The sequence below is a fragment of the Scylla paramamosain genome, chromosome 39, assembly GCF_035594125.1.
Source record: "Scylla paramamosain isolate STU-SP2022 chromosome 39, ASM3559412v1, whole genome shotgun sequence".
Classification (NCBI taxonomy): Eukaryota; Metazoa; Arthropoda; class Malacostraca; order Decapoda; family Portunidae; genus Scylla; species Scylla paramamosain.
Genome location: NC_087189.1, coordinates 13,197,739 through 13,218,359, shown reverse-complemented (window position 1 = coordinate 13,218,359; position 20,621 = coordinate 13,197,739). Strand labels below are relative to the sequence as shown.

Genomic DNA, 20,621 nt, shown 5'->3' with positions numbered 1-20,621 from the left:
CTCCTCCTCATCATCATCATTCTCTTGGAAAGAATACAAAGGAATACAAAGGAAATCTAAAATAAGCAGCAGCTCTTAATTAAGGTCCTTAGCATAGTGGAACCAGACTACCAGAATAACTTGGTACCTGTTGGCTGTACCTCTCCGCGCTGTTGCCATCTCAACCCCGGAGCGACCTGACCTGACAATTACCAGCAAGGAGCGGCCTTGTATGTTATATTCACGCGTCAAGGACACTGAGGCGGCACGGCTGGTACGTGTTGCCAAGTGTACCAGAAGATATACAGTATCGTTGTTCCATCTTCAAATCGAAAGCCATCAAAACAAAACGTCCAGTCTTATCTAACAATCTATAATTTTGGAATAATTAAAGCAGAGCATGACAGTATGAGCGGCAGACAGACAGAGAGAGAGAGAGAGAGAGAGAGAGGTGTGTTCATATGCTTGTCGACTGTGAACGTGACTCCAGTGTGGGGACAAGAACAACCAACACCCCGAGCACCAAGTTAATCTGGTTCCACTATAAGCTGTTTGGGTAACTTCGCTATTACTAGGAGGAAGAGGAGGGGAAAGTATATGGAGGAAAGTAGGATAGAACTGAAATAGAAGGGGTAAAGGAAGTTAGGTAATTAATAGTAAGTTATTTAGATGTTTTTTCCCCATTTTGTATTTGTTTGTATGTTGCTTTGGTGATTTTGAAGTGATATGTAGTGTTTAATTTCGTTCAAGTCTGACTCAGTACGACCATGGTGGTAGTAGTAGTAGTAGTAGTAGTAGTAGTAGTAGTAGTAGTATAAGGCTACTGAATAAAAGTTGAAATATATGGAACAAAATAACATTAATTTGTTAACTTTGAACGCACCTTTTTTGTAAACCTTAGCCATTTGACCTTTCATATTGAGAAAAAAAAAAAAAAAGAAAAGATACCTAACTATCTTTTGTCCTGGAGAGACGCATGACATATCAAGGGTGTTTGGACCAATAGGAATGAAGCTTAGTGATGGCAGCCAATCAGAGACAAACTTACATCCTTGGGGAGTCGGGTGGAGGTCTTGCACTTATGCCCCTCACCTCCACCACTGTCCAAAGGCTCTAGCTCAAGTAAAAATGATCTTAAGGATTTTTTTTTATACATAATTCTAATGACAAATTAGCAAGATTTCTTCATTATTAACAGGAGGAACTCTTGAAAAGCCGGCTAATAATCTCTGTAGCCTTGGAAAATAGTCGTGGTTGGAGAGCAAAGTGTTTCTGAATATTAGCCGTGGCCAGAGTTCTTGTCTCACACCACCGCTAGTCCACCAGCCAGTGCTTGTTGTGGTTTGGTGGTGGGAAGTTATGTCGTTAGTGTTGTTGAGGCGCGGACTGCTAATAATTACTGTTGTGAGGCTGTGGTTACCTAAGACGAGGAGCAGGTGTGACGGACAGGCTATAAGAAAGTGTTGCACTTTATTACAAACAGTACTGCTGAATTTTAGACTTGGAGGCGAGAAAGAGTTGTAATAAACGGCTCTAAATCCGAGTGGGGTCAAGTATTTAGTGGGGTGCCACAGGGATCAGTATTAGGACCATTGTTGTTTGTAATATATATCAATGATTTGGATACTGGAGTTGGTAGTGATGTTACTAAATTTGCGGATTACACGAAGATAGGTAGATTAATTAGGTCAGAATTGGATGCCATCGCATTGCAGGCAGATTTGGATAAGATGAACGAATGAACAGACAGATGGCAAATGCAGTTTAATATCAACAAATGCAAATTACTTTGCGTAGGTAGAGGAAACCCACACAGTAGGTACACATTAAACAACGAAGCTCTGGTAGGTGCAGGATAAGAATTGGTTCTCAAATAGAGTGGTAGATGAATGAAACTCAGTAATCAAGTTGTTAGTGCTGAGTCATTATGGAGCTTCAAGAGAAAATTAGACAGATTTATGGATGGGGATGATAGGTGGAAATAGGTAGGTATATTTCATACAGGGACTGCCACGTGTAGGCCTGATGGCTTCCTGCAGCTTCCTTATTTCTTATGTTCTTATTAGCTAACTAGTGTCACGTGGTAACTGATGGCTTGGTAGTCAGTGTTGTCAATGTTTCATGGGTGTTTCTTACTGAGTGCTGGACTTTCGTGGGTGGAGTAGGAGGTTTACTTAATTAAGACGTGTATGTTAGGTCTGGTATTTATCAATGCTGAGTTATTTTGTATCGTAATCGTTTTCATATCCAGCATTACATCTTTTGTCCAAGTGCCAAACTGCATCACTACGACAAGCATTATTAGTTAAACCGCCTGATTGGTGCTTGAAACCCATGTTGTACTGTTGTTGTCATCATCATCATCATCATCATCATTATTATTATTATTATTATTATTATTGAGTTCCTCATATTTCGTGCGACATGATCTATTCTATCCTAACCTGCCATAACCCAAGCTGCCATGTCTGTATCTACGTATTCTGTGTGTGTGAGTGTGTGTGTGTGTGTCACTTCTGCATTAACTGGTACCCATAAACCTTTTCAGTCTCGATACTGTCTGATGTTCTATCGCAAGTTATCAATGAAGACTCCCACTCCTGTCTTAAGTAACCATAGCCTATCAATTCCTATAGTGTCCTAACTTGTCCTGGCGTAATCCATCCCACAGTCCCACTAACCCAGCATGTTGCAGTGCATCCCAAAACAGAGTAATGAAAGACTGCTCAAGGCAAGGATGAATTTATTATCGGCTTCTTTTTTGTTACTGACATTTGTTAGCAGCAAGGATGTTACACTGCAAAGAGAGAGAGAGAGAGAGAGAGAGAGAGAGAGAGAGAGAGAGAGAGAGAGAGAGAGAGCCTACCTGCCTGTGTAATTAAATCACAGGATATAATGAAATACCTAACAGCGTCACGTGACTACGAGCACGCAGAGCCCGGTGCAGGGACGCACGGTGTGCACGTCTCGTGGCCGTGTGAGGAGGCAAGCAGCGCAAACTTCCGGAGTGGCTGTGAGGGGCCAGCCACTCCGGAGGTTTGCGGGAGGGAGAGCCGCTCAGGCTGAGAGTAGCGTCAGAGAGGGAGCTTGAAGAGGTGGTGGTGGTGGTGGTGATCTGGAAGCGCGTCCTGTGCACAGTTGAGAGGCTGTCTTCAGGCTTATTCTGTTGCATCTCTAGCTGTCTTCTACCGCTATTTTCATGCTAACTGCTCTTCTGATCTTGCTAACTGCATGCCTCCCCTCCTCCCGCGGCCTCGCTGCACAAGACTTTCTTCTTTCTCTCATCCCTATTCTGTTCACCTCTCTAACGCAAGAGTATTCTCAACCATTCATCCCTTTCTCTGGTAAACTCTGGAACTGCCTGCCTGCTTCTGTATTTCCACCTTCTTATGACTTGAATTCCTTCAAGAGGAAGGTTTCAAGACACTTATTTATCAATTTTTGACCACTGCTTTGACCCTTTTATGGGACTGGCATTTCAGTGGGCATATTTTTTTTATTGGATTTTGTTGCCCTTGGCCAGTGTCCTTCCTACATTAAAAAAAAAAAAAACTTTTGTGTGCTTGTGTGCACGCCTCCCACAGTGCCGGCCACAGCCAACACGAGAGTGGTTCAGAAGGCGGGGCGGGTCATCATGGACGTTCGCTTCAGGGAGTAGTGGTGGCCCTTCCAATGATTCCAGTTGATGCCATCGCCAGTGGAGGTGTGGTTGCCCTCATATTGGTAGCCGTTCAGATTAGAGTGATGGCAATCATTATACCAATAAGCTCCCCGGTATCTGAAAGGAACGGAACAGTCACACAAGATTTGGTACAAACATCATACACACGCACACTCATTCCTTTGTCATGTAGTGTCTGAGGATACGTGATCTTTAGTTTTCTTTCCAATCGGTGTCTAAGTAAAATATGCACATTGCATTTGGTGCAAGTAATTAGAAAAGTGATGTTTTCTGTGAAGGGAATGCGCCATGACCGAGGGAAGACAGACTGACCGCTCCGCTCACCACTGCGTGGCCGCTTCCTCCCACTCACTTTGTATTTGTGAAATGTTTCCCTCGGGATCCAGTCAGGTCAATTTATAAAACTTGCACCATTTTATTTGCCAGCACTTTTAAGTTTCTTTTACTTAGAAAATACACTTCAAAACTGAAAATACATTTGAAAACTGAACTTAAGTTTGATGGCGGCTGAGGAAGACTGCAAATGTGCACTATTTCATTTATACAAATAAAGGAAACACAACTTCACTACTTTTGAAAGTTGTTTGGAGATTATTCTGTCACCGAAAAAAAATAAATAAAAGATGAGCTGTAAGGATCGCAGCGCACCCGCAGAGCAAAGCTCCGATGTTGGATGTAGAGCCCCGGGAGGTGTTCAGAAATGGCAAATTGTCACGTATGGCAAGTCACGTGTCCTGTTTGCCAGGACCAATTATCATGTAGGGATTAGATTTGAGCGACGAAATGTCAAGATGGCGGCAAGAGGAAAACTGGCAGGGGAGCGCGGGAGAGGTATCTCCACCTACTGTGCCTCACATTTGCTGTCACTGATTAAAAACCTGAGCACAGCATCGTCATGGCTTGTGAGTGTTGCACGGTTACCTGGGTTTTGCCTGGTTAGCTCACAAGAGCGAACCCCATCAAGGCTGCACGCCTGCTTTGTCACAAGATTACTCAAGTGTGTGCACGTCATTTTTCTACCTGAAAAGTGTCGCCTCAGAAAGAAGAGAAGGGAAGTGAGCTAAAGAGAAGGGGAGAGAGAGAGAGAGAGAGAGAGAGAGAGAGAGAGAGAGAGAGAGAGAGAGAGAGAGAGAGAGAGAGAGAGAGAGAGAGAGAGAGAGAGAGAGAGAGAGATGTGTGCAAATAATATTTTTACCTGGAAAGTGTCCTATAAGCGACCACCAGCCTTGATTAGAAAAAAATAAAGATAATATTTACATACAAAAATCTAAGAAACAAGCACAATAATGAGGTCAGCAGCAAAAGTTGGAGAGGCGATCACCCAAGAAGTTGTACAAACAATGCTTCAAATTTTCAAGAGAATCTGTTTCTGCAACATTGATAAGAAAGTCAGCCACTGTAAGGCACAAGGATTTTGTGTCCACGACTTGTAGTGCCGAGAGAAAGAGCCAAGCAAAAAGCGTAGATAACTACCTACAGGAAATTGTGGAGAGGCCACGAAAAAGCTTCCAGAATTTGATAAGATCAGGCGTTCACAATATCCCCGTGACTGAAAATAAATCCACGGCCTGAGGACGCTGAGCACACACGTTGTCAGTGCCACGAGTCCAGTGACTTACGGTGAGCGACACAGCTATACAGTGTTCCACGTGGTGGAGCCAGACTCCAGAAGTGAGGGGATATGAGTGACAAGAAAGGGAAGCATCACATTAGGAAGTGGCGCAGTGTAAAGTGTGGACTTGAAGATGTTTGGCTAAAGCAGCGGCTTGTGACGCAGTACAACGGATGTGATGATGGACCTGAAGGTTGGGTTTGCCCTGACGCCACGATCAGCAACAGAGAAACTCATGCAGAGTGCGTGGCGGTCCATTACCTTGGTCGGAAGAGTGTGGAGCCAAGTGGAGAGTGTCACGGAGCGGAGAACCAAAACTAATAGTTGTGGTCTTGTCAGTATTCTTTCTTAAATATAAACATTGTGCAATAGTTAGGAGAGTGTTAGCGTGACTTGAGGGATGTCTACAGGAGGCCACAGCCTTGACACGGGGAGTCAAACTGTACTCTTTTATCACAAGTGTAGAGACCTTTGCTTTAATATGCTATGTGTTTTCTCCCTGGATATCGCTCACTTTATTTCTGGGGGACTGCTCTAAATAGCGAATCATTTCCAAGAAAAACGAAGGTAAAATCTGTTTGACATTTTTTTTTTATTTATTTATTTTATTTTTATTTTATTTTTTTTTAGGAGGAACACCAGCCAAGGGCAACAAAAATGCAATAAATAAAAAGCCCACTGAGATTCCAGTCCCATAAAAGGCCCAAAGCAGTAGTAAAAAATTGAAGGATGTCTTGAAACCTCCCTCTTGAAGGAATTCAGGTCATAGGAAGGTGGAAATACAGAAGCAGGCAGGGAGTTCCAGAGTTTACCAGAGAAAGGGATAAATGATTGAGAATACTGGTTAACTCTTGCATTGGAGAGGTGGACAGAATAAGGGTGAGAGAAAGAAGAAAATCTTGTGCAGCGAGGCCGCAGGAGGAGGGGAGATATGCTGTTAATAAAATCAGAAGAGCAATTAGCATGAAAATAGCGGTACAAGACAGCTTGAGATGCAACATTGCGGCGATGAGAGAGAGGCTGAAGACAGTCAGTTAGAGGAGAGGAGTTGATGAGACGAAAAGCCTTTGATTCCACCCTGTCTAGAAGACTGGTATGAGTGGAACCCCACATACATGTGAAGCATACTCCTTACATGGACGGATAAGGCCCTTGTACAGAGTTAGCAGCTGGGGGGCGGGTGAGAAAAACTGGCGGAGACGTCTAAGAACACCTAACTTCATAGAAGCTGTTTTAGCTAGAGATGAGATGTGAAGTTTCCAGTTCAAATTATAAGTAAAGGACAGAACGAGGATTTTCAGTGTAGAAGAGGGGGACAGTTGAGTGTCACTGAAGAAGAGGGAATAGTTGTCAGGAAGGTTGTGTCGAGTTGATAGATGGAGGAATTGAGATTGTGAAGCATTGAACAATACCAAGTTTGCTCTGCCCCAGTCAGAAATTTTAGGAAGATCAGAAGTCAGGCATTCTGTGGCTTCCCTGCGTAAAATGTTTACTTCCTGAAGTGTTGGACGTCTATGAAAAGACGTGGAAAAGTGCATGGTGGTATCATCAGCGTAGGAGTGGATAAGACAAAAAGTTTGGTTTAGAAGGTCATTGATGAATAATAGGAAGAGAGTGGGTGACAGGACAGAACCCCGAGGAACACCACCGTTAATAGATTTAGGAGAAGAACAGTGACCATCTACCACAGCAGCAATAGAACGGTCAGAAAGGAAACTTGAGATGAAGCTACAGAGAGAAGGATAGAAGCCGTAGGAGAGTAGTTTGGAAATCAAGGCTTTGTGCCAGACTCTATCAAAAGGTTTTGATATATCCAAGGCAACAGCAAAAGCTTCACCAAAATCTCTAAAAGAGGATGACCAAGACTCAGTAAGGAAAGCCAGAAGATCACCAGTAGAGCGGCCTTGACGGGGACCATACTGGCGATCAGATAGGTTATGAGGTGATAGATGTTTAAGAATCTTCCTGTTCAGGGTAGATTCAAAACTTTAGATAGGGAAGAAATTAAGTAGTAGTAGTTTGAGGGATTAGAATGGTCACCCTTTTTAGGAACAGGCTAAATGTTGGCAAACTTCCAGCAAGAAGGAATGGTAGATGTTGACAGACAGAGCTGAAAAAGTTTGACTAGGCAAGGTGCAAGCATGTAGGCACAGTTTCGGAGAACAATAGGAGGGACCCCATCAGGTCCATAAGCCTTACGAGGGTTTAGGTCAGCGAGGGCATGGAAAACATCACTGCAAAGAATTTGAATGAGTAGCATAAAGTAGTCAGAGGGTGGAGGAGAGGGAGGAACAAACCCTGAATCGTCCAAGGTAGAGTTTTTTAACAGAGGTTTGAGCGAAGAGTTCAGCTTTCGAAATAGATGTGATGGCTGTGGTGCCATCTGGTTGAAATAAAGGAGGAAAAGAAGAAGCAAAGTTAATGGAAATATTTTTGGCTGGATGCCTGAAGTCATGAGGGGAGTTAGATCTTGAAAGATTTTGACATTTTCTGTTAATGAAGGAGTTTTTGGCTAGTTGGAGAACAGACTTGTCATGGTTCCGGGCAGAAATCTAAAGTGCATGAGATTCTGGTGGGGGAAGGCTGAAGTACCCTTTCTGGGCCACCTCTCGAGCATGTTTAGCACGAGAACAAGTTGTGTTAAACCAAAGTTTGGAAGGTTTAGGTCGAGAAAAAGTGAGGAATGTACGCCTCCATGCCAGACACTATCACCTCTGTTATGCGCTCAGCACACAAAGACGGGTCTCTGACACGGAAGCAGTAGTCATTCCAAGGAAAATCAGCAAAATACCTCCTCAGGTCCCCCAACTAGCAGAGGCAAAACGCCAGAGGTGCCTCCACTTAGGGGGATCCTGAAGAGGGATTGGAGCGATAGGACTAGATACAGGTATAGGGGTAGTTTACAGACCACCGACCAGTACAGAGGAAATTAACATCTCACTGTGGCAGGAATTAAATAGAGCAGGCAGGTACAGTCAGGTATGTGTGGTAGGAGATTTTAATTTTAGGAATATCGACTGGAGTCTGATGGTGGGTAACAAGGAAGCAGAGGAATTTCTTAAGGTAATTCAGGATAATTTTTTAAAACAAGTAGTCGTAGAACCCACAAGGGGGAATAATATTCTAGATTTAATTCTTACTAGCAGGGAGGAAGCAGTCACGCAGGTAGAGGTTGGAGGACAGCTAGGTAACAGTGACCATAGGGAAATTAGGTACAATTTAGAATGGGAAGAAACAGTTAGAAACAAAAACACTAGTAAAATACCTGACTTTAGGAGAGCAGATTTTGAAGAATTAAGAAGGTACCTCCAAGGAGTGGACTGGCAAAGGATGCGGGGTGAGGTCAGGTCAGGGACGGAGTTCAGAGAGATAAGGCAGGATGAGAAAGGTGAGGTGAGGCGTGAGGGTGTAGGACAAGAGGAGGGAAGATGTGTCCGGAAGGGAGGAGGAAAGAGGAAGGGGGGAGCTAGGTGTGAGTATGTTGGAATGTCAGGTCATGCTGAAATGAGAGAGGTGAGGTCGAGGCGAGTAGATGAGGGAGAGGAGAGGATGGTAGGGGACGAGATGAGGGGACTAGGTGAAGTAAATGTAGATGAATTGTATAAATATTTCGTAGATAAAGTTCATACAGGTCAGTTAGCAAATATCCCGTATAAAACAATAAGATCACAAAAAAATGACCCTAAATGGATGACTGCTAGGTTAAAGCATTATATAGGGCGTAAGAGAAGTATATATAGGAGATTAAGGGCAGGTGAAGAAGTTTTAAGGACACAATATAATGAATTAGTTAGAACAGTCAGGAAGTTAACGAGGAAAGCTAAGGACAATTATTATGAATCAAAGGTAGCCAGCCAGGCGAAGACGGACCCCAAGGGATTTTATCAGGTATACAGGACGAAGAATAAGGATACTGTAGGTCCATTAAAGGCAGCAGATGGGGAGCTGGTTAGTTCTGGGGAGGAGATTAGTAAACTTCTGAATGATTATTTTTTAACTGTCTTCACCCAGGAAAACATGCAGGATATGCCAGATAGTGAACAGGTGTTTAGAGCAGATGAGAATGAGAAGCTGACAGTTATTTCCATAACTAGGGAGATAGTGGAACAGGAGATAGATAGGCTAAAAAAGTTCAAGTCACCAGGACCTGATGAAATATACCCCAGAGTACTTAAGGAATGTAAAGAGATTATTAGTGAGCCGTTAGTTTCTGTCTTTAGGAAATCACTGGAGTCGGGTGAGGTACCAGTAATGTGGAGGCAGGCTAATGTAGTACCCATCTTTAAGAAAGGAGATAAAACTTTAGCGTCTAATTATAGACCTGTCAGCTTAACTTCAGTTGTAGGTAAAATGTTAGAGTCAATAATAGCGAGGAACATTAGGGAACATTTAGACAAACATAACTTGATAAATCAGTCACAGCATGGCTTCACGAAGGGGAAGTCTTGCCTGACAAACTTGTTAAGTTTTTACAGTAAGGTGTACGAGGCAGTAGATAATGGTGATAGTTATGATATCTTATATCTGGACTTTAGTAAAGCATTTGACAAGGTACCCCATCAAAGGCTCCTGAGAAAGGTTAGGGCACACGGGATAGATGGGAAGGTGTTAGGCTAGATAGGGTCATGGCTTAGTGACAGGCGACAGAGAGTGGTAATAAACGGCTCGAAATCCGAGTGGGGTCATGTAATTAGTGGGGTGCCACAGGGATCAGTATTAGGGCCATTGTTATTTCTAATGTATATCAATGACTTGGATAGTGGAATTAGTAGTGATGTTAGTAAATTTGCGGATGACACAAAGATAGATAGATTAATTAGGTCAGAATCGGATGCCATCGCCTTGCAGGCAGACTTAGATAGAATTAATGAATGGACGGATAGATGGCAAATGCAATTCAATATAAATAAATGCAAAGTGCTTAGCGTAGGTAGAGGAAACCCACACAATAGGTACACATTAGACAACCAAACTCTGGTAGGTACAGGGTACGAGAAGGATTTAGGAGTTATAGTTAGCTCTGAACTCCATCTAGGGAAACAATGCATAGAAGCCAGAAACAAGGCAAATAGGGTACTAGGATTCATTTTTAGGAGTGTTAAAAGTAGAAGGCCGGGAGTAATATTAAAGTTATACTTGGCGCTGGTCAGACCTCATCTAGACTACGCGGTGCAGTTCTGGTCCGCACATTACAGGAAAGATATAGGTCTATTAGAATCAGTACAGAGGAGAATGACTAAAAGGATACAGGGGATGAGGAGTATTCCTTACGAGACGAGGTTGAAGCTGTTAAATTTACATTCTTTAGAGAGACGTAGGTTAAGAGGGGACCTGATAGAAGTCTTTAAGTGGTATAAGGGTTATAACAAGGGAGATGTAAGCAAAATTCTTAGGATCAGCAACCAGGGTAGAACAAGAAATAACGGGTTCAAGCTTGAAAAATTTAGGTTTAGGAAGGAGATAGGAAAAAATTGGTTCTCAAATAGAGTGGTAGATGAATGGAACGGACTCAGTAATCATGTAGTTAGTGCTAGGACACTAGAGAGCTTTAAGAGAAGATTAGACAAGTTTATGGATGGGGATAGCAGATGGAAATAGGTAGGTGTGTTTCATACAGGGACTGCCACGTGTAAGTCTGGTCGCTTCTTGCAGCTTCCCTTATTTCTTATGTTCTTATGTTCTTATGATATGAGAGTGTGATTGGAGGAGCGCAACGGAGAACAGAGGGTGACAGCATAAGCAGGATTAAAGGTCAGGAAAAGGGCAAGAATGTTGGGCGTATTTCCAAGACGGTCAGGAATACGAGTAGGGTGTTGCACCAATTGCTCTAGATCGTGGAGGATAGTAAAGTTGACGGCTAGTTCACCAGGATGGTCAGTGAAGGGAGAGGAAAGCCAAAGCTGGTGATGAACATTGAAGTCTCCAAGAATGGAGATCTCTGCAAAAGGGAAGAGAGTCAGAATGTGCTCCACTTTGGAAGTTAAGTACTCAGAGAATTTCTTATAGTCAGAGGAGTTAGGAGAGAGGTATACAGCACAGATAAAATTAGTTTGAGAGTGACTCTGTAGTCGTAGCCAGATGGTGGAAAACTCGGAAGATTCAAGAGCGTGGGCACGAGAGCAGGTTAAGTCGTTGCCCACATAAACGCAGCATCCAGCTTTGGATTGAAAATGAGGATAGAGAAAGTAGGAGGGAACAGAAAAGGGGCTACTGTCAGTTGCCTCAGACACCTGAGTTTCAGTGAGGAAAAGAAGATATGGTTTAGAAGAGGAGAGGTGGTGTTCTACAGATTGAAAATTAGATCTTAGACAGCGAATGTTGCAGAAGTTAACGAAGAAAAAGTTGAGGGGGGTGTCAAGACACTAGTTTCGTCGTCAGAAGGGCAGTCCGACCTGGAGACATTTGTGGTCCCCTCCCCAGATGGGGACTCCGAGGCAGGTGTAGGAGTAACCATGATGATTTAGAAATTTTGAGTGAAGGGTGTGTGTGTTATTAGGTGCTTGTAGTTTTGTGTGGAGGAAGAGGGCAGGCTGTGACTGCCCTCTTGTGTTGTGAGACACAAAGGGAAACGTTCAGTGAGGTCACAGCTGGCTTTAATGATAAGTTCACAGCACCCCCTGAACAGTGCTTTAGACCTCACTGGGAGTGATTATCGTTTCGGCAGGTGTCTACTGCCTCCTGCTATGGACTTGAAGTAATTTCATGGGAAAGCTGAGAGGTACAAATTAAGGAATGTCGGTTCTTTTGTGTTGTGTTGTGTTGCGTGACCACTTCTGCATGTTGTGTTGTGTCACTGTATAACATGACAACACTTAATTTTGTGTTGTGTTGTGTGACAGCACTTGTGTGCATGTTGTGTGGTGTCACTGCTGAGTTGTGTGGCGCGGCAACACTTACTTTTGTGTTGTGTTGTGTTGTGTGACAGCACTTGTGTGTATGTTGTGTGGTGTCACTGCTGAGTTGTGTGGCGCGGCAACACTTACTTTTGGGCACAGTTATGACTCGACCTGTCGTTGTCAGCATCATGGGTGCTAAATCGGCTGCCGTAGTGGTGTTCAAGGCTGTTCCCTGTGTCGCCGCTGTATCTGTTAACACAACACAATGCACACACACACACACACACACACACACGCGCGCGCGCGCGCGCGCGCGCGAGAAAAAAGAGAGAATTAATATTTTTATTGATCCGTCTATTTATATTTGTACCTATCTAGCAACACCTATCTATTTAATAATAATAATAATAATAATAATAATAATAATAATAATAATAATAATAATAATAATACTTTATTGCTCTTACAGAGAATTTGTCTTGTGCTTGCCAAAGTATAAAAGAGAAATATAGAAGTATAAAAATTCTTAAACTATCAGTTACATCTATTAAATTCTCAGTCATAAACTATCAAAAATAGAACACATTAAAATATTAAAAAACATTAAAAGTATTGCTGATGTCCCTGAGTGCTGCCTTCTTTTACAACTGTTGATTCCCATTCAATATCCTGATACTAGATGGAACATACGACTCCCTATACCGAGATGTTCGGCATATTTATCCGTCTATCTATGTATTTATCCATGTGTAGGACGAAAAACAGAGAAATAATAAGTCCATTAAAGGCGTCTCATGAAGAGCTAGTGTGTTCTGGGATGGAGATGAGTAGAATTCTGAACGAGTATTTTTTGACAGTCTTCACCCAGGAAAACAGGCAGGAAATGCCGGATAGTGACAAGGCTTTAGAGCAGAAGGGGGTGAGAAGCTGATAGACATTTCCAGAACTAGGGAGATCGTGGAACAGGAGATAGATAGAAGAAGAAAATGAAGTCACCAGGACCAGAGCAAATATATCCCAGAGTACTGAAGGAATGCAAAGAGGTTATTAGTGAGCCGCCAGTTACTGTGTTTAGGAAGTCACTGGACTCAGGAGAGGTACTGGTCATGTGGAGGCAGGCCAATGTAGTGCCCATCTTTAAGAAAGGAGATAAAACGTTAACGTCTGACTATAGAGCTGTCAGTCAGCTTGGCTTCAATTGTTGGTAAAATAATGGAATCAGTAATCGCGAGGAACATTAGGGAGCATTTGGATGAGAATAATTTGATGAAACAGTCACAGCACGCCTCCTGAGAAAGATTAGGGCGCACGGGATACATGGGAAGGTGTTAGGCTGGATAAGGTCGTGGCTAGGCGACAGGCGACACAGAGTTAAAACAACAATATATATATATATATATATATATATATATATATATATATATATATATATATATATATATATATATATATATATATATATATAATCCTGATTATTAATCTGGAGAAATATAATATAAGAGAGAGAGAGAGAGAGAGAGAGAGAGAGAGAGAGAGAGAGAGAGAGAGAGAGAGAGAGAGAGAGAGAGAGAGAGAGAGAGAGAGAGAGAGAGAGAGAGAGAGAGAGAGAGAGAGAGAGAGAATACAAGAGGGTGAAGGGCCTCACCTTCCAGCACTGAGGCGGATCTTGGTCTCTGGTGCGCCCACGTGGAAGAATCCATACTTAGCCCACCGATGTTCTCCCTCGTAATCGTCCAGGTCAATTCGTAGCTGCTGCAGGGTGGTGGAGGTCAGCTGGTGCAGAAGGTCAAGGCCCAGCCAGAATTCACCCTCCAGGTCACCAAAGCCCAACTGATACTCGACCCAAGTGCGGTAGAAATCTTGGCGGACGGCATCACTGGTGCGCCGCTGGAAGACGGTCCATCCCCCGCCGTCGACGGTGTGGTCACAAAACACGGGCACGCGGTGGTGGGGTCGCCCAGGGTAAGGGTACACCTGGCGCAGGCCGCTCCCGCTGTCCCCGGAGTCCAGTAAGTCCTTGCAGTGACGCGGCCGAGACTCCCATTTGTTTACAGCAGCACTCACCTGCTGCACCACTTCCCTCGCCTCCTGTAAAGCGAAGGCCAAACAGTGACCAGGTTTACGTCAGACGTGGCGGCGCAGCTCCTCCTGCATTGCCACTAATAAAGATCCAACAAAAACTTCACTTCGATATGAGTCTCGAGTATTGATTGAAACGCATTAATGAAAATTATCACCCCTTGTTTAATTTCGAAGATATCGTTGGTGATAATACCGCGCCCTGTAGGAGAGTCTGACAAGGTGTTAGTAGAGGGCCATATTTACGTTAGACATGGCGGCTCAACTCGTCCAGCATTGCCGCTGATAAAGACCGAACACAAAGTTGAGCTGCATAAGGATACTCGTATCTGGAAAAGTTGATGCTACACATGTGGTCGGGATTGGTGTGATTTAAATGAAATGATTTAAATTGGAGTAAGAAAAATCTTCATTTAAATCAAAATTAAATACTGTATTTTAAATTATTTGTTATATCGAGTAAAATATCTGATGTTAAATAAACACACACACACACACACACACACACACACACACACACACACACACACACACACACACACACACACACACACAGTGTCCGCGGAAAGTATTGCGCAATATTGCCCGAAAATTCGGAATTATGGTATGCTTGGTTATCATACAGTGGAGCCAAGCCGCGCCTTTATCATACGTCTGGTCTTGCTGCCACGAGCGCGGGAAGGGTGAGGGTATTTTTTAAATTTATTTATTTATTTTTTTTTTTTTTATGTAGGAGGAACACTGGCCAAGGGCAACAAAAATCCAATAAATAAGGAGCCCACTGAGATGCCAGTCCCATAAAAGGGTCCAAAGCAGTAATAAAAAATTTAAGGATGTTTTGAAACCTCTCTTGAAGGAATTCAAGTCATAGGAAGGTGGAAATACATAAGCAGGCAGGGAGTTCCGGAGTTTACCAGAGAAAGGGATGAATGATTGACAATACTGGTTAACTTGTATTAGAGAGATGGACAGAATAGGGGTAAGAGAAAGAAGAAAATCTCGTGCAGCGAGGCCGCGGGAGGAGGGGAGACATGCAGTTAGCAAGATCAGAAGAGCAGTTAGCATGAAAATAGCGGTAGAAGACAGCTAGAGATGCAACATTGTGGCGATGAGAGAGAGGCTGAAGACAGTCAGTTAGAGGAGAGGAGTTGATGAAACGAAAAGCTCTTGATTCCTCCGTGTCTAGAAGAGCGGTATGAGTTGAACCCCACTCCATACATGGACGGATAAGGCCCTTGTACAGAGTTAGCAGCTGGTGGGGGGGGAGGGGTGAGAAAAACTGGCGGAGACATCTCAGAATGCCTAACTTCACAGAAGCTGCTTCAGCTAGAGATGAGATGTGAAGTTTCCAGTTCAGATTATAAGTAAAGTTTCCAGTTCAGATTATAAGTAAAGGACAGACCGAGGATGTTCAGTGTAGAAGAGGGGGACAGTTGAGTGTCATTGAAGAAGAGGGAATAGTTGTCTGGAAGACTGTGTCGAGTTGATAGATGGAGGAATTGAGTTTTTGAGGCATTGAACAATACCAAGTTTGCTCTGCCCCAATCAGAAATTTTGGAAAGATCAGAAGTCAGGCGTTCTGTGGCTTCCCTGCGTGAAATGTTTACTTCCTGAAGGGTTGGACATCTATGAAAAGACGTGGAAAAGTGCATGGTGGCATCATCAGCGTAGGAGTGGATAGGACAAGAAGTTTGGTTTAGAAGGTCATTGATGAATAATAAGAGAGTGGGTGACAGGACAGAATCCTGAGGAATACCACTATTAATAGATTTAGGAGAACAGTGACCGTCTCCCACAGCAACAATAGAACAGTCAGAAAGGAAACTTGAGATGAAGCTACAGAGAGAAGGATAGAAGCTGTAGGAGGGTAGTTTTGAAATCAAAGCTTTGTGCCAGACTCTTGATTATCGAAAGCTTTTGATATATCCCAAGTAACAGCAAAGGTTTCACCAAAATCTCTAAGAAAGGATGACCAAGATTTAGTAAGGAAAGCCAGAAGATCACCAATAGAGCGGCCTTGACGGAACCCATGCTGGCGATCGGATAGAACGTTGTGAAATGATAGATGTTTAAGAATCTTCCTGTACAGGATAGATTCAGTAACTTTATTTAGGCAAGAAATTAAAGCAATAGGACGGTAGTTTGAGGGATTAGAACGGTCACCCTTTTTAGGAACATGCTGAATGTAGGGAAATTTCCAGCAAGAAGGAAAAGTAGATGTTGACAAACAAAGTTGAAAGAGTTTGACTAGGCAAGACCTGGACCTGCACAGGGCGCAGGTCCGGATAACAATAGGAGGCACCCCATCAGGTCCATAAGCCTTCCAAGGGTTTAGGCCAGCGAAGGCATGGAAAACATCATTGCGAAGAATTTTAATAGGTAGCATGAAGTAATCAGAGAGTGGAGGAGAGGGAGGAACAAGCCCAGAATCGTCCAAGGTAGAGTTTTTAGCAAAGGTTTGAGAGAAGAGTTTAACTTTAGAGATAGGTGTGATAGCAGTGGTGCCATGTGGTTGAAATAAGAAAGAAGAAGAAGTAAAGTTATTGGAGATAATTTTGGCTAGATGCCAGAAGTCACGAGGGGAGTTAGAACTTGAAAGATTTTGACACTTTCTGTTAATGAAGGAGTTTTTGGCTATGTTGGAGAACAGACTTGGCATGGTTCCTGGCAGAAATATAAAGTGCATGGGATTCTGGTGATGGAAGGCTTAAGTACCTTTTGTGGGCCACCTCTCTATCATGTATGTATGGGAACTGACAATTCCTGCCTCAAAGCCCAGTGAGCTGCCAGGGAGAGAGAATTTATGACACTTGTTTCCATTCCACTACGCCCTTATTTCCCCTCTTTCCCTTCACAGCCTTTCCATTTTTCTGCTATGACATTTGTATGGCTGTACATTTGTGTGCCAACAAAAGAAACTTCAAGGCGTACAGGGAGACACGAAAGCACCATTCGCTGCCTGGTTGCAGCCACTTGCACCCTCTTTCCAGACACCATAACTCTAACAAAACCAACGTCTGGGAGGCCAAGAAAGACATCCAAGACGACTGATACTCTCATGAAGCGTGAGGTTATGAAGGATCCAAGGATTACGGCTTGTGAACTTAAGAAGTTGCACCCAGATGTGTTAGGAGATGTCTCAGAACGAACCATGCAGGAACGGTAACAAAAGGAGATTGACCTACCAACATTCAAGCCGGCCGACAAACCGCTTCTTACAAAGCAGATGAAAAGGAAGAGACTTGCATTTGCACAATGAAAGCAGCTTAGGTGCATCAGAACACTGCCAGGTGAAGTGAGATGTCCCAAGAACTCTAGCCACTACTTGTCCCAGTACACAAGTGAAACCGTGAAACACCCTCCAGTGTAATGATGTGGGGTGCCCTTTAGTGGTGATGGGGGGCATGGAGGGTTGTGTTTCCTCCCTAAGAATGAAGCGACAACAGTTGAACGTTACCTGCAAGTGGTGGAGGATCATGTGCTTCTTTTCTATGACTTACATGGTTGTAATACGTCATGCAGGATGGCGCTCCATGTCATCGAGCCAAAAAGGTTATGCAGTGGCTGAAAGATCACAAAATTCAGGTCCTTGACTGGCCAGGGAACTCGCCAGACCTCAACCCCATCGAGAACTGCTGGAGTTACATCAAGAATCGCCTTGCAGACCGCGACACGTCATTAATTCAGCGCCTCATCAGTGAAATCACAAAATGTTGTGGTGCTGCGGTATGGACAAGGAATACTTCAAAAACCTTAATTGCTGAATCAATGCCTAAGTGTCTCAAATTGGTCATCAAAGTCAAGGGCAATATGACAAAATATTAAATAAATACCAGGAATTTAATTATCTCTTATTTACCTTTACAAGTGACAATCATGATGAAGCGTTCAAAAAAAAAAAAAAAAAACCGAGGCCGCGCATTACTTTCCGCGGACACTGTACATTATAATAATTATATATATATATATATATATATATATATATATATATATATATATATATATATATATATATATATATATATATATATATATATATATATATATATATATATATATATATATATATAATTTTTTTTTTTTTTTTTTGGGGGGGAGAGGAATCATTATTATTTCAACCTTGCGTATGGTAGAACCCTCTCCGAGAAATCCGGCCATTGGCAGGAGTGGCTGTGAAGTGTTGCTGGGAACAAGGATCAGATCACTCCACGTAAGGAAACGTAACTAGGGAAGTATATGACCAGCAAGTTATGTGATTCAACTTTAATGTTTTTGTATTTGGTTCCCGTTAATGAACACACACAATCAGGTGTGCTCAAACGACAATTGGTACAAGCACACCTTGATAAATTAGAAAAATTTTGTCTTTAATAATACCTTCCCCCTTGATATCAGTCTGGCCCAGGCTTAGACAGAGACTCTGGCCTGACTTACCTCCACGAGGGACGCGTGGCGGCTGTCCTCTTGTCCAGTCCTACAGGAGTCCAGGGCGGCGGCGACGCAAGTGTCACTGTAGCCTGCGACTATTAGTAAGTTGGACAGAAGGGAGCGATCGCCCATGAGGCCTGAAGAGCTATTCTCTTCAGCGGGCGGAGGCGTGGTGCTTGCCTGGGCCACGGCCACGCCCACGGCGAGGACCACAAGGAACTTCATTACAAGTAGTTACTGGTCAGAGCACCTGACCAAGGCGACTGATGCTTGGTGCTGCATAGAGCAGACTGGCGTGTGTCTTGAGCCCTGGGTGCCTTTTGGCCCTCAACACGCCACTTAAAGCCTCTTTTTGTGCGTGACGTGGAAAGATACCAGGCTGTGTCCTTCATGAATGTCATCACTCCTCTAGTATAGTAAAGTGTTGTGTCAATATTAGATAAAGCAGCACTTGTGTAAAGGCGCCAGTGTGCCTCTTGTCGCGCTGGCATCAGATGCAGCAGGATCCTCGCAGCTTTGTAGTGTTGATGCTTTCTTCCTGTGGAGTGGTGGGAGCTGTGGCCTCAGTGCAGAGGCAGGGTATGCTGCTGCCACACCACGCACTAGCCTGACTAATTGGCAACACTTAGTAGTGTCTTCAGGGAATCCCAAGGCACTGTGAGGCGGAGCATGACAGGACTGTATTGTGAAACGTTTCGGCGTCTTGTCTCCACTACTCTTATCAGGCTTTGGTCCAGTCATTCCCAACCAGGGCTGAACTTGCTCCTTGGGGGTAAAAAATTACATGGCTGGGGCTGAATAATTGATGCACCTGATAACTCAATGATGATTCAATTACGTTTCATTTTGTAAAACGAGAGAGAGAGAGAGAGATAGAGAGAGAGACACTATGCCCTCTGTATATCTTATTTTTCCTTCATCTCTTCCTGCTTGCCTCGCTCCTTCATCACTTTCTCCTATTCCATTCTCATGTCCTACTCGTCTTCTTCCTCTCCCATCTTCTTCTTCCTTTTCTTTACTCTTTTCAGTATGCAATGGACCAGCTGAAGTCGGAAGTGAAGTGATGAAAAGTTTATAATCTTCCCAGGCAGAAGCACACGACCTGAAAAATGAAGTGAAAGAAGTGAAGCATTCTGTGCCCATATACTGAAACACTTCTGCGCCGCACCTCCACTTCTTTCACACGGCTCTAGCTGAAGTGACAAGGTTTTTTAAGGGTGTTTCTATGATTCCAGCAGCAGATTAATAAGATTTCTACGTTATTAACAGGAGAAACAGTCGTGAGAACCCGGCTAATGATCTCTGTGGCCTTAGAGAATAGTCGTGGTGAGAGAGCAAAGGGTTTCAGAATACGGTCCTGATCGGGAAAACAAATTCATAGTACAAGAATACAAGACTCGTATTGAAGAGTTGGAGAACATCGTCAGTTATATCAAGAAGTTTACAGTCGACGCAATAATATTAGAGTCAGCGGCTTTAATGAACAAAGCAATGAAACGTGGGAACAGACGACAACAACACTGAAACAACTGTTCACTGATAAGGTCCAACCATCACCAATTAACCTGGAAAGAGCTCACCGGGTTGGACCTGTCAATCCTTCTCGATCAAGCCTATTGCGGTAAGATTCGAGAGATTTGGAGACCGTGGAGCTGTTATAAGAATCGCAAGGAAGTTAAAAGGAATGGAAATTTATGTTAATGAAGACCTGTGCCCAACGTTACAAACAATAAGAAACAGTCAACTGCCGCAGATGCAACAAGCAAGGTTAGACGGCAAGACTGCATACTTGAGATACACGACCCTTTTCATACGAGACCCTGGTGCTGGTGCTGATACTGGTGGAGCGACAGCGCGTGGAGTCGGAGCTTCAAGTGGTTCAGCAGCTGGATGCTCGGCACAAGCTGGTGCTGGTGGAGCGGCTGGTGGAGACGCTACACCTGAAGTCGGAGCTCGCAGTAGTTCTGGGCCTGGTGGTGGTTCTCCTACTTCCTCTTCTTCTTCT

General features: G+C 43.5%; 1 protein-coding gene across 2 annotated transcripts; it reads right to left on the bottom strand.

Moving 5' to 3' along the window:
* Positions 1-2,705: 2,705 nt before the first annotated feature.
* On the bottom strand, positions 2,706-19,157 carry LOC135092228 (ryncolin-1-like). Of its 2 annotated transcripts, XM_063990580.1 has the most exons (4): positions 18,623-19,157; positions 13,755-14,197; positions 12,257-12,358; positions 2,706-3,757 (listed from the first exon to the last, which is right to left on the bottom strand). In XM_063990580.1, the coding sequence occupies exons 1-4, from the start codon at positions 18,839-18,841 to the stop codon at positions 3,592-3,594; spliced, it is 930 nt and encodes a 309-aa protein (XP_063846650.1). In that variant the 5' UTR covers positions 18,842-19,157; the 3' UTR covers positions 2,706-3,591. The 2 variants fall into 2 exon arrangements, with proteins under 2 accessions (XP_063846650.1, XP_063846651.1); XM_063990581.1 differs by lacking the exon at positions 12,257-12,358 and having other exon boundaries at positions 18,623-19,154.
* Between the last annotated feature and the right edge of the window lie 1,464 nt (positions 19,158-20,621).

Bases quoted from the DNA above. Each gene is read 5' to 3' on its own strand.
- LOC135092228 (XM_063990580.1), bottom strand. From the start codon at position 18,841: ATGAAGTTCCTTGTGGTCCTCGCCGTGGGCGTGGCCGTGGCCCAGGCA. The intron at 14,198-18,622 runs GTAAGTCAGGCC...TTCGCTTTACAG, and splicing joins GCCACGCGTCCCTCGTGGAG to GAGGCGAGGGAAGTGGTGCA. The intron at 3,758-12,256 runs GTAAGTGTTGCC...CGTTCCTTTCAG, and splicing joins AGTCATAACTGTGCCCAAAA to ATACCGGGGAGCTTATTGGT.